The sequence below is a fragment of the Oryx dammah genome, unplaced genomic scaffold (assembly GCF_014754425.2).
Source record: "Oryx dammah isolate SB20612 unplaced genomic scaffold, SCBI_Odam_1.1 HiC_scaffold_18, whole genome shotgun sequence".
In the NCBI taxonomy this organism is placed as follows: domain Eukaryota; kingdom Metazoa; phylum Chordata; class Mammalia; order Artiodactyla; family Bovidae; genus Oryx; species Oryx dammah.
This window is the reverse complement of record NW_024070202.1, coordinates 48,983,270-48,997,750: the sequence shown is the minus strand read 5'-3', so window position 1 is coordinate 48,997,750 and position 14,481 is coordinate 48,983,270. Positions and strand designations below refer to the sequence as shown.

Sequence of the window (14,481 nt, the reverse complement as noted above, 5' to 3'; positions counted from 1 at the left end):
AAGGTCCATGATGAAGGAGTTCATAATTTTTTAGGCAAAATTTTGAATATCTTCTAAGTACACAAAGAACCACCTAACACCTGCATTTTAATGAGGCTTTGTGATTTTCTTCTTTTCATTGGGTACCCAGTAATTTTTCTGAAGTGGATGTGGTTAGTGGAATTTGTACCATTTTAGGTTCAGAAAGTCCTTGATTACATCCATCTCAAATACCAACAGTCTCCTTACTCTTAGTAATGTGTTTTGAAAGTAGTTGTGCCAAAAGAATATCAGAAAGATGTGCATTTTATGTTCTTTTTGAATTTTCCTATCTTTGATATTTAAATTATGTAGTCATATTGTAATGCTTATTGCTTGTTTTTGATGATAGAAATGTAATATCCTTCACAAACCATGCTTCAACAGCATTTCAGTTTATAATGTTCAAGTACATTGCTTAGGCACATCATTGGGAATATATAGAACTTGTAATGTAGTGTGCTTGGAATATGTTATATAAAAAGTTAATTTTTAAGCAGTGAGAAATACTTCAGGGTTTTTTCATAATATGTGCTAAATATAAAAGTGTAAAAAATCCTAGTATCAGCTGTTATTTTTTGCTTTGTCACATTTAATTTCTGTGCTCAAAAAAATAAACTGTAGGGTGATAGAATCATTAAAAAGCAAACACATTATTCCAAGGCTTATTATATTTATCATCACTGACGCTCTTCCTTAATAAAAAATCGCTAGGTTTTGATTTTGATCATCGTCTCTTCTAGAAACAGCATATGTTGTGAGGCAAATGGTGATGTCTTCTTTTTTCTTCATTAAGGCACAATTATTCATCATAATGTTCTAAGTTGGTGCAGTGCAGAGTATAAACTCATTATCTTTCCAATGAGGCTTTGGCTTTACCCAAAGTTTTGTAAATGTTAAATGATGATGAGTTGTTGAGAAAGTGTAGTAAATGGTAGAGGTATCTCAAAATGGATTGTATTAATTTAAATTTTTAAAGCTTTGCAGATTATATGCTATTCAAAAATTTCAGAGGCATCACGTCTTCATCATTGCCCACTGTATTCTTGGACAGTCCCGGCATTGATCATAAGGAGAGCCGAGAGAGAGAGAGAGAGGTTCTACATTTGGAGTTAATGTTTTAATAATGTTAATAAGTTAGTAATCAGTGTTACAGGTACACATGTACACTATAAATGACATTTCTATGATTGGAACTTCTGTGAAATTATCATGTTTATATTTGTATGGTTCTGGTTCTCATTAGAAAGAATACAATGATAAACAGTAGCAGGTACTTGAAATTAACTTAAAACCAGTCTCTCAAACTTGAAAGGTCTTGAGGCTTGAATTGTAGTGACTAGATGAAATACATCATCATCTGGAAATTAATTATATTCTGAGGGACTGGGGGAAATGTCAGTGACTGCTAATGGGTGCCACTCTTTGGAGTGGTGAAAATGTTCTGGAGTTAAATACTGGTGATTGTTGCATAACTTCTGTCACTACAAAAAGCCACTGAATTGTATGCTTCAAAAAGTTGAATTTTATAGTGTGTGAATTATATATCAATTTAAAATTATTTATCAATTAAAAAGTATATTCTGGGACCTAGCATGCTGGTACATTTTCTTTTTTTAAAAGTTGAGGTCTAAGTGATATACGGTAAACTGCAGCATATTGAAAATCTACATATTGGCAAGTTGTGACTTGAAACCATCAATATTAAGATAGTGAACATGACCATCTCCCTCAAAGTTTCCTTATGTCCCTTGATAATTTTTTTTCATGCATTTGTGGATCTGCTTTATATGGAATCAGAGAGTTTGTATGTGGGTTTTTTTTTTTTTTTGGCGTCTTTCAATCAGCTTAATTATTTTGATGCGTCTGTGTTGTGTGTATAAATAGCTCATTCTGTTTTATTGCTAAGTAGTTTTCCATTATATGGATATTCCCCAGTTGGTTTATTCATTCACATGTAGATTTGTATTTGAGTTGTTCCTATTTTTGGTTATTACAAACCAGGCTGTCATGAACATTCATATAAAGGTGTTTTTATAGACATTTGCTTTCATTTCTCTTTGATAAAAAATACAGGTATGAAACAACCAGATCATATACTTAGTAGGAACCTGGTGAGCTGCTGTCTATGGGGTCACACAGCGTCGGACATGACTGAAGCAACTTAGCAGCAGCATCATGCTTTGAGTTCACAAGAAGAAGTTAGTAGAGCTAATAAACAAATCTAGCAGGATTTCAGGATATATGATCAATATATAAAATTACTTTTATTTCTACATAGTAGTATTAACAAGCAATTGGAAATTGAAATTAAAAAATACCACTCATAATAACATCAAAAATATGAACTACTTAGGGTTGAATTTGACAAAAAAGGCAAATAGACAGGGAAACAGTGGAAACGGTGGCTGACTTTATTTTTCTGGGCTCCAAAATCACTGCAGATGGTGATTGCAGCCATGAAATTAAAAGATGCTTACTCCTTGGAAGGAAAGTTATGACCAACCTAGACAGCATATTAAAGAGCAGAGACATTACTTTGTCAACAAAGGTCCGTCTAGTCAAGGCTCTGGTTTTTCCAGTAGTCATGTATGGATGTGAAAGTTGGACTATAAAGAAAGCTGAGCACCGAAAAATTGATGCTTTTGAACTGTGGTGTTGGAGAAGACTCTTGAGAGTCCCTTGGACTGCAAGGAGAACAAACTAATCCATCCTAAAGGAGATCAGTCCTGGGTTTCATTGGTAGGATTGATTTTGAAGCTGAAACTCCAATACTTTGGCCACCTGATGCGAAGAGCTAACTCATTTGAAAAGACCCTGATGCTGGGAAGGCTTGAGGTCAGGAGGAGAAGGGGACGACAGAGGATGAGATGGTTGGATGGCATCACTGACTCGATGGACATGGGTTTGGGTGGACTCTGGGAGATGGTGATGGACAGGGAGACCTGGCGTGCTGTGGTTCATGGGGTCGCAAAGAGTTGGACACGACTGAGCGACTGAACTGAACACAGGACCTGTATACTTAGAACTAAAAACATTATTGAGAACAATTTAAAAAGACCTAAATAAGTGAATAAATTTTGTCTGTGAATTGGAGGACTTGATTGTTTTTAATATGCCCAGTCTCTCTAAATTGATTTGTATAGATTCAACACAATTATAGTCTGAGTCCTAGCAGGCTTTTATTCGACATTGACAAACTGATTTTAAAGTTCATATGCAAATGCAAAGGATCTAGAATAGCTAAAACTTTTAAAAGAAAGTAAAATTGGAGCATTAACCATACCTGATTGGAAGACCTATTGCAATGACTTCTACTAACCAAGACAAAGAGATAGTCAGGTCAATGGAACGAAGTAGAGAGCCAAGAAGAAGATCCACACATGTAAGAAAAATGGAGTTTTGGCACATTTATTGAAGAAAAGATAGTGTTCTCAACAGATGGTACTGGAGCAATTGGATAGCCATATGTAAAACAGGGAATTTGTGTTCAAACCTTACTTCATATTAAAAAATAAAGCAAAACTGAAAGTGGATCATAGTCCTAAGTGTAAAACTTAAAACTATAAAACTTCTGAAAGGAAACATAGGACGTTTTTATGACTTTGAAAATGATTTCTTAGATGTATAACCGAAAGCACAGTCGTCTCCCCCCACCACCACACACAGATTGGTAAATTAGACGTTCTCAAAATTTAAAACTTCTATGGGTGATTCTGGTAGAGGAATGAAAAGACAAGCCATAGACAGAGAATGTTTGCAGAGTATATATTTTATAAAGGACTTGTGTCTAGAATATGTGAAAAACTTTGAACATTAGTAAGAACGTAAACAACCCAATTAAAAAATAGGCAAACTCTTTGAACAGACACTTCATCAAAGAATGTATGTGAATGGAAAGTGAAGTGAAGTTGCTCAGTCATGTCCGACTCTTTGCGACCCCATGGACTATAGCCTACCAGGCTCCTCTGTCCGTGGGATTTTCCAGGCAAGAGCACTGGAGTGGGTTGCTGTTTCCTTCTCCAGGAGCTCTTTCCAACCCAGGGATCGAACCCGGGTCTCCCGTACTGCAGGCAGACACTTTTACCATCTGAACCACAATGGAAAATATGCATATAAAATACTCAACATCATTAGGCATTAGGGGAGTAAAAATTAAAATCAAACTGGTAATTTATTGACAGAATAAGCAGAATTTTTTTAGTGCAGACTTATATGTAATTTTCATTCAGATTATTATGTATGGTTAGAAAAAAACTAGTGCAGATTTCAAGATTAAATTGTATCACAATGATTTGTAACTTCTTCAGGAAAAGTCTTGGGAGTATATAATTTAGGTTTTTTTTTGAGCATTTAGTTAAAGCAATACACTTAAATCACATGTAAGATATACCATGTTTATACAGTGAATGTATTTTATGCTGTGTGGCACAGCCAAAAAAAGAAAGTATATCCTCCATTAATTTTCATTGTGTCTGGTCTGTTCTCTGAGTTTTATAATTTTGTTGCTAAGTTGCAGCATATTAGCACCATATATCATGAGAAAATATTCTTAAAACCAAATTTATCACAGAAGCATTTTATAAAATATTTATTATGGAAGGAATGGATAATCTAAGTTCATTTTATCAATTAATATCCTTTTTGTAACTGATACTTTCTCAATCTGATAAAACAGTACTTATATGCAAACATTTTTGATTTATTCATAGGTGAGAAAAAGTATTGCCACATAATAGGTGATTAATTAATGAACTAATTAATTTTTTTGAGATGTCTGTAAGATGATATAGTTGATGAAAATTTTAGGAAGTTTTATTTCAGGCTTTTAAAAATTGTTTATTAGTGAGAAATTTGTAAATAATCCATATAACTGTTTCCAGGATTAAATTAGGTCTAAGATGACTTCTTTTTTAGTTGAAGTATAGTTAGTTTGCCTGGGAAATCCCATAGACAAAGGAACCTGGCAGACTGTAGTCCACTGGATGGCAGAAGAGTTAGATATGATTTAGCGCCTGAACAACAACAACAAATAGTTGTTTTACAGTGAATGTTGTGTTAGTTTTTGGTGTACAGCAAAGTGAGTTATACACACACACACACACACACACGTTCTTTTTAATATTCTCTTCCATCATGATTTATTTCATCATGGTTTATTGAATATAGTTCCCTGTGCTACACACAGTAGGACCTTGTTGTTTATCTGTTTTCTATGTAGTAGTTTGTATCTGCTCATCCCAAACTCCTACTTTATCTCTCCCTCATCCCCTTTCCTGTTTGATAACAATAAGTTTGTTCTTTATGTCTGTGAGTGTGTTTCTGTTTCATAGCTAAGTTCATTGTGCCATACTTCAGATTTAATCTGTAAATGATATCATATGGTATTTGTCTTTCTCTTTCTGACTTAATTCACTTACTATGGTAATCTTTAGGTGAGATGATATCTTAAATGCATTTAAAACATATATAGTTTCAACATAGCAAATTTAGTACATGTCTTGTTAAAGCTACAGTGTTGGTCACATATGAGGGCAGATGTCTTCAGAGACTGTGTTTGCTCTATTGTTTTGGATCGCTGAGTTGTGTCAGACTCTTCGTGACCCCATGGGCTGCTGCGCACCAGGCACCTCTGTCCTCCGCAGTCTCCTGTAGTTTGCTCAAATTCGTGTCCATTGAGTCGGTGATGCTATCCAACTATTCTATCCTCTGCTGCTCCCTTCTCTTGCCATCAGTCTTTTCTAGCATCAGGGTCTTTTCCAAGGTCTCTGAAAGTGAAAGTGTTAGTCACTCAGTTGTTTCCGACTCTTTGTGATCACACGGACTGTAGCCCTCCAGGCTTCTCTGTCCATGGAATTCTCCAGGCAAGAATACTGGAGTGGGTAGCCATTCCTTTCTTCAGGGGATCCTCCTGACCCAGGGGTCTAACCCAGGTCTTCTACATTGCAGCCAGATTCTTTACTGTCTGAGTCACCAGGGAAAATACTTACATATGTGACTGAATTCAGCTACCCCCGGATTGGGGTGATGCTGTGCTGGATTCAAATCCAGAATAATGGGTTTATGCTAATATCAAGGGTTGCCAGTAGTTGAAGACATAATTGTGTTATCAATAAAAACACATACCAATAAACCCTCATTTTTTAACTAATTGAATTTAATGTTAGTCAAATTTATACTTAATAGATAATACCCATATGGCATTTTAAAATCTTATTTTACTAGTTTTCTTTTTAATCACATAGTGTCAAAAAACAAGAATAATATCCAGACAAAAACAGGCAGCTTAGGTTTTTGTAAACTTTAGTATGTTATTTGAAACATTTCAAAGTTTCTATACATTTCAAAGTAGTATTTTTGGGTGTATAATTTATTTCATATGGTCAAGTAATGCTTATGGAAACTAGTTTCCCTTATTATTTGTTACCCTGTGTTGGAATATTCATCATTGTTTGAGAAAAATTAATTTAGTGTAAGATTCTTCAATGGGTAAAATTTTTGTACCAAATTTTTGAGTTTTTTGTTCCTTAGGGATTTATTTCCTATTTGGATGTTTAAGCCAGAGTATATATATTTTTTAAATGGTAGTGTATCTTAAATAAATATAAACGATGCCCCAAATACCAGCATCTTATTTTATTGACAGTGCCTTTTTATTGATTATTTTATTGATTGTTCCTTAAAAATGGCGTCAGCCTGCTTCTAGTGAATTTCAGCTTTGAATTTCTAAATCTGATATTTTTGGGGAACATTAGGTGAGCTGTTCTACTTTTCATTGCCATTATACTTGATTGCTTTATATATAAAAATTTAAGAACTATGGTAAGGTTTTATCAATCTTTGGTTTAGTAAATTGAGATTGGCTGTAGGTGAATTTAGAGGTTCAGTGTATTTTTATGATCATAGTTATACTTCTAGAGTTCTTCATTTCAATACTATGTAAACAACAGGGCAAGTAGGCAGGCATGATCTTTTGAGAGACATGTTTGGTAAGACAGGATACAGTTTTAGTCATTTGTTTTAATTTTTGGTTAGAGACTTGAAATCTGTTCCAGCAAATTAGAAATATATATATTTTTAACCATATCTAAATAGAAGATAATGCTGATAATGCAGTTTTATTATCACAACTAGGAATATATTCAGAGGTAAGTGGTGATGATCTGTATTATTTTCATATTAATTATATTAAAACTGAAATAATGTCCCTTTGAGGAAAAGGAATTCCCAAGTCATTGTATCTGGCAAATCATTCTCTAAAATCCAGTTGAATTAGAGCATATAACTCAAGAAGGCCAAGTTAGTTATCTAGGGATATATCTTACGTATATGGCTAGTTTATTCTGGTGAGTACATCAGAAAAGCATGATGGTCAGAATGAGGTCATACGTAGAGATTTACAAAGAATTTTCTGCAGCCTCTATAGGGGTTGATAACAATCAGTCTGCTTTGAAAAATCTCCATGTCTATGTTTTGTATCATTTCTCAAGTTTACCCGGAGAAGCTTCCTGAAGAAAATGCTGAATTTATCAGCAACTGAAGACATCCTTCATCATTGCAGGAAAGAACAATTGGATAGGATCTTTATTTTTCAAAACAGGATGCCAGCCCTTACATTTTAATTTGGTTTCCAAAGTGTATGAATCTACACTTGGTCAGTCTAACATAACATTATTGGTGGACTTCCCAGTTTCTTTCTCATTCATCCTTTCTGGCAGAGTTCAGTATTTGTTGAATTTTCATCTTCTTAGCAGCAGCAGCATCTTCTTAGTAACATTGAGCACAAGGATGGGATTACGCCCCTGCTCTAGGACTTAAATCATGATTGGTCCTGATAGTTTCATTCTTTTCTGTTATTGTTTAGATGTAGACATGCGGCCTCATCTGGGTTGAGGAGACTTGAGGAAAGTGAACTGAAAAGTTCCAAACTTTTTGGAAAGGTTTTCTGTGCAAATAAATGCAGATGAAAAGGAGGAACTAGGTGGAGACTAGACACTATTCCTGTTTCTAAACTTATAAGTTGAGATATTCTTCTTAACTATTTGCACCAAATAAACAGTTTCCAGATCTCTTTACCATTTCATTCAGTTCTCTCACTTTATTTCACAAACTTAAGAAAAAAAAAACCTCTTCTGAATGTTATTAATAATAGTAATACTTTATATTGGTATGGTCCTTATATGTTCGCTCATGTAGTCTTACCAAATTTTCTCCCTTCTTTCATTTCTCTCATCATCCTTATTTTACCCCTTCTTCTGTCTTTCCAGGTTTCCCAATCTATTCTTTTCTCTTTTTCCTCCCCGCCCCCCCCACCACTTTTTTTTGACTGTATTGTGCAGCTTGCAGTACCTTAGTTCCCTGACCAGGGATCAAACATACCCCCCATCTCCTCCCGCCGAGGTGAAATTGTGGAGTTCTGACCACTGAGCTACCAGGGAATTCCCACATCTGTATTTATAAGAGATATCGGCCTGCAGTTTTCTTTTCTTGTAGTATCTCTGTCTGGCTTTGATATTTGGAAGTATTCCCTTCTCTTCAGTTTTTAGAACGGTTTGGGAAGTGTTTGGTTTTTATTCTTCTTCAGATGCTTTTTAGAATTCAGCAGTGCAACTATCTGGGCTTTTCTTTGTTGGAATTTGTGTGTGTGTGTGTGCTTATCAGATAGCCTTGTATATTCCGTTTTAGTTTTTCTCTGAACTTTTTAGCTATAGGTTTGCATTATTTTTTTGTAGAAATTTCTCTAAGGATTACAACATGCATCTTCAGCACAATCTACTTAGTATTTATGTTGAGTTACTTCAGGGGAAATCAGGTGTTTTGAAGTCATTGTCTACCAAATCTCATGTGAGCCTACTTGCAGAGTCAATTCCTATGGTCTGCCTTTTAATTTTTTCCCCATGAGTATGGGCTATGTACACCCATTTCTTTGCATGTGGAGTAATTTTTTTATTCAAATATAGTTGATATACAATATTGTGTTAGTTTCTGGTACACAGAGAAATGATTCAGTTTTATATATATAATATATTCTTTTTAACATTCTTTTCCATTATGGTTTCCATTATTACAGGATACTGAATATAGTTCCCTGTGCTATATAGTAGGACCTTACTATTGATATATTTTATATATAGTAGTTTGTATTTGCTAATCCCAAACTCCTACTTTATCTCTCTGCCCTCCCCTTTCCCTTTTGGTCACCATTAGTTTGTTTTCTGTGTCTACAAGGCTGTTTCTGTTTTGTAAATGAATTCATTTGGGTTGTGTTTCAGATTCAGATTCTGACTATCAGTGACACTGTATTTATCTTTTTTCTTTCTGACATCACTTAGTGTGGTATTCTTTAGGTCCATCTGTATTGCTGCAAATGGCATTATTTCTTTTTTCTTTACCCAGTAGTATTTCTTTGGGTATATATACACCCCATCTTTATCCATTCTTCTGTCAGTGGACATTTAGGTTGCTTCCATGTCTTGGCTATTGTAAATATTGCTGCTGTGAACATTGGGGTACATGTACCTTTTTAATTATACTTATCTTTGGATAAATATCCAGGAGTGGGATTGCTGGATCGTATGTTAACTTTAGTTTTTGAAGAAACCTCTATTCAGTTCTCTGTAGTGGTTGTACCAATTCACATTCTCTTCAACAGTGTAGGAGGACTCCCTTTCTCCCTACCCTCTCCCGTATTTGTTACTTGTAGACTTTTTAATGATGGCCCCTCTGACCAATGCGAGGTGACAGCTCATTGTAGTTTTGATTCACATTTCTCATTAAAAAAAAATTAATTAGTGATGTTGAGCATCTTTTCATGTGCCTGTTGACCAGTTGTGTGTCTTCTTTGGAGAATTGTGTTTAGGCTTGTTTTTTTGATTGGATTGTTTGGGGTTTTGTTTTTGAGTTGTATGAACTGTTTATATATTTTGGAAATTAAGCTCTGGTCGGTTGCATTGTTTGCAAATAATTTTTTCCAATTTGTAGGTTTTCTTTCTTTCTTTTTAATGGTTTCCTTTGCTGTGCAAAAGCTTAAAAGTTTATTTTCCATTTGTTTATTTTTTAAAATTCATTTCTTGGGCTGTACTGGATCTTCGTTGCTGTGTGGGCTTTTCTCTAGTTGTGGAGAGCGGGGGCTACCCTCTAGTTGCTGTGTGTGGGCTTCATAATGCGGTGGCTCTCTAGTTGCAGAGCATGGGCTCAGGGATATGGGGGCTTCAGTAGTTGCCACACATGGGCTTTCGAGCACAGGCTCAATAGTTGTGGTCCATGGTCCCAATTGCTCTGTGGCATGTGGGATCCTTACAAGTCAGGGATCAAACCTGTGCCTCCTGCACTGGTATGCGAATTCTTCACTGAACCACCAGAGAAGCCCCTGTTTTTGCTTTTATTTCTGTTGTATTGGGAGACTGACCTAAGAAGACACTGGTAGAATTTATGTCAGAGTGTTTTGCCCATGTTCTCTTCTAGGAGTTTTATGGTATAGTGTCTTGTATTTTTCTTCAAGCCATTTTGAACTTATTTTTGTATATGATATAAGGTATTCTACATTTATTTACCTGAAGAAACTGTCTTTTTCCCATTGTGTGTTCTTATCTCCTTTGTCAAAAGTAGATATGTGGATTTATTTCTAGGCTGTCTATTTTGTACCATTGACCCAACATATGGAGTAATTTTTGGTTGAAAACTGGACATTGTGGATAATATATTTGTCACTTTAGATTATGTTATGTTCTGTAAGGATTGCTTTTTTGTTGTTATTCTTACAACTGGCAGTTAACTTGTTGATCTCACACTACACAGTCTTCTTTCTGTACTGTGATCTTCATCTCTGCTGTGTTCTTTTGGTTTGTAGCTATTGCTTTATTAACCTGGTAAAACCTTACAGATCTCCCTTGTACCTCTATTTAGATGTCACCAAGAATTTTGGCAGAGTTGATACTAAGATCATGGGCCTCAACTTTTGTGTTTCTTTTTTTCCTTCAAAGTTTCCTTCCTAAATTTCCAGGTGCTCTTTCAGCTCTGAGCTCTGTCCTGTGATACCTCAAGTTATAGTAAGGCTCCAGGTTTTTGCTGCTTGAGCTATGTAGTGTTTGGAGACAACTATCAGTCTGAGAAGGTATTGTGAGCAAAATGACACAAAGACAAAACACACGAGACACACAAGAGACAGACAATACACCACTCCGGCTGGAGGAACAGAACTGCGCAAAACAATTTGCGGTTTATTATTATAAAGCCCCCCTAGGCAGAATTCCAGACTGCATGAATAAGCCTTTTCAGTACAGCGCAGGTGCATACATGTTATCATACAGCAAGGGGAGTGAAATCCCTGTCTACTGCAGAGTCTGTCCAAAGCCCTCTTTTCCTTCTTATCACAAGAAGGGAATGCTCCCTCATTTGCAAGCAGCATTAAACTCAAGGCTGTGTCCAGACTCTTTTGGCAGAACGCCTCGTTTGCAAGCACGTTCAGCCCGAGCAGAGAGACCCGTTTGCAGGCACATCTCTGCTACCCTATTAACCCTTCATCTCCCCCTTTTTTATTTGCTTTTATAAATTGTAGCATGGTCTGGATCTTCTCTGCTTCACGCATATAAATTGTAGCATGGTCTGGATCTTCTCTGCTTCGCGCATATAAATTGTAGCATGGTCTGGATCTTCTCTGCTTCGCGCTTTAGTTGTTTCCCTTTCTGCCACCGCCGGAAGACTAGAAAAGCAACACAACATAAGAGTAATATAAACACAGTGTTCCCAAAGGTAGTCCCAATTAGTGAGGATACATGCCCTAATGGATTTAAGTTATTCCTTCCCTCTTGAAGACTTTTCAACAAATCAGACCCCGCGTAATGTCAGGTAAAGTCCTGCTAAAAGTAGACAAAATTTGTCGTTCCAGGTCCATAATCTCCATAGTGAGATTTTGATGCCCAGTCAAGGATTGTTTTACTTTATCCCATCCTTCACTCATATTAAACGGTACAGGTGTTATACAAAACTGAGAAGAATTCCAATCACATTTCAACACACTTCGTGTAGACAAAACAGCTAATTGATCTCCAAGCCAGGAAACGGTGTGTTGAGGATTGAGCACGTCGGTAGCAAGTTGTGCATCCAAATCTCGTTGTTGTTGCCATAACAAATGAGAGTCTTTATGCCAGTCCCGAATAAAATCAGCTGTTTGAATTCCTTGGTGTAACGCAAGACCTGCCACCGCCGCTGTTGCAGTTACTGACGCGACTGCTAGAATCGAAGCAATGACCACACCAAGCATACGCCGAGATCGGTATAGCAAAATCTGTACAGCAATTACTAGATGAGAAACAGCAAAAGAATCTGACCACGGCCGAGTCAGATTTATAAGTAACCATACTTCTGTCCGAGCCTTAACAATTACTAACGAGAAATTGGAGTTACAGGCTCGTCTTTCAAATTCTTCCCACCAAGACTGATGTACACATTGAGTTAGATTACAGTAGTCACATGACACAGACCCCACAGTGTCATTCCAGGTCCAATTCCCGTATAACAATGCAAAAGGATATTTTACACATGCCATTGCGGAATAAGATTTATTAACATGGAAATTAACATGGAATGGACCTGAAGAGTCACCACTGTCCAAAGTATAGTTCCCTGACCAGATAGTGAGATTACCAGAAACTGCCCATAGTTTCCAAATATCTCCTTGAATGTGCGGATATCCTTGTAATTGTAATTGAGGAGGGACAAGTGCAAATTGCTGCCATTTAACTGTTTCATTACCATTGCCCATCAAAGTGCTATTTGCACGATGCCACCTAAGAGATTTATTTGACCATTTTTCTAAGAATTGCCGACGATTTGGACTCCAATCTACAATGATGGCCCCAGAATAATTCATGACTTTAAAGGGTCGATGACCTCGGCAACATTCCCACTCCAAAGATTCTAGAGAAGGAACAAAAAAGTTAACAGGACATAGCGACATGTGTTTTCCATTATGAATGTCTGTCGGTTCTGTCGAGGTGTTAAATCCCCTGGTGGAAACAAGCACAGTAAAAGTAGCAAAATGGTAATTATTATACTTTACCCCCCATGTATTATAAGAATGATGAGAATGTTCCTTGGTGGACAGACAAAAGGGGTGTCCTCCTATACACAAAGGAATACCTTCCACTGCAATGGTCAAATTACTAATATTATATTGTTGTTTATGATGAGATAGTTGTTTTATTCCCCCACAAGCTGGCGGGGGAAAGAAGGCAGTCTCATTAGTACATACCTGCACTTCTGGTTCCCCCCAGGAAACTGCTCTTACTAATGGGGGATTAGGTATATATGCCCAATATGCATGATTTCTTGCCGATACACCGATTACCTGACATGTCACCACCGCCATCATGGCAAGCAAAAGATTGGTAGGATTCAGAGGTTGCCCCGCCTTCATTAACGTCTTCTCTGCTTCCTGGGTCAACCTCTTCATTTGACCCCATGTAGGAGGTGTTGCTTCCCTTGTACGGAAAGTAAAGCTTCTCTGCATAGTAAGCTCTTCGAATTTTTGAACAAAGGGATCAGCCATTGTTGATTTTGATCAATCTCGCTGGGGTCCAAAACCTGTAATTATTAACAGAAATGAAAGCATACCCTCGTCCCAAATATATTAATGATGCTGGGATCCAACCTTTCTCTTTATCTTTATACCAAATAGGCGTATTTAAGATCTTCTTATCCTCTTCTTTCCCTTAAAAATGCAACTCTGCTGCTGATAGATTTCCCTTGCTCCAAACATTCAAAAAATTTAGGGTAAGTAAGGTTTCATTCAGAATGTCTTTAGGTTTCATAAATCTCTCTTGTTCCCCCTTTTTTATTTTTTCAAGATAATCATACAAGGTACGATTAGCTCTCAATGATCGCTTGCCCTTGACTATTATAAGGAATACCAAAAGTATGAGTTATATGGTATTGGGATAAAAAGTGAGCTAATTTTGCAGATTGGTAAGCAGGTGATTATCAGTTTTCAATTCAATTGATAATCCCATAACTGCAAAACAAGATAACAAATGAGTAATAACAGCGTCAGCCTTTTCAGAATGTAATGCAGTGGCCCATTGAAAATGTGTGCAGATATCTATAGTATGATGCACACATTTTTGTTGTCTGAAAGAAGAAATGTAAATTACATCCATTTGCCATATCTGATTTGCTTGTTGTCCTCTCATGTTGACACCTGGTGGAGTAAATGGCAAAGCAAAGGGTGTACCTGTGGAACAAGAACGAACAATATTTTGAGCTTGTTTTCAAGTAATAGCATGAGATTTTTGTAACCCTTTGGAGTTGGTATGTTGTAAGAGATGTTCTTGTTTTGGTGCTTCTATAGGATAAAGTGGCATCAACTGTAGCATTTCCGAATGGTAAGGGTCCAGGAAGAGCAGAATGCGCACGGATGTGAGTAAAGAAAATTAACTCTGAACGCTGCAAGAGCAATTGTTGTAC

At 36.5% G+C, this 14,481-nt stretch overlaps 2 protein-coding genes across 3 annotated transcripts in view; one reads left to right on the top strand and one right to left on the bottom strand.

The window, feature by feature from the left end:
• The window catches only part of COG5 (component of oligomeric golgi complex 5), a 295,076-nt gene that overhangs the window by 31,717 nt on the left and 248,878 nt on the right, over positions 1-14,481 (top strand). The window lies entirely within an intron of this gene.
• On the bottom strand, positions 12,871-13,741 carry LOC120878186 (periphilin-1-like). The gene is made up of 2 exons (XM_040260833.1): positions 13,367-13,741; positions 12,871-12,936 (listed from the first exon to the last, which is right to left on the bottom strand). The coding sequence occupies exons 1-2, from the start codon at positions 13,565-13,567 to the stop codon at positions 12,886-12,888; spliced, it is 252 nt and encodes an 83-aa protein (XP_040116767.1). The 5' UTR covers positions 13,568-13,741; the 3' UTR covers positions 12,871-12,885.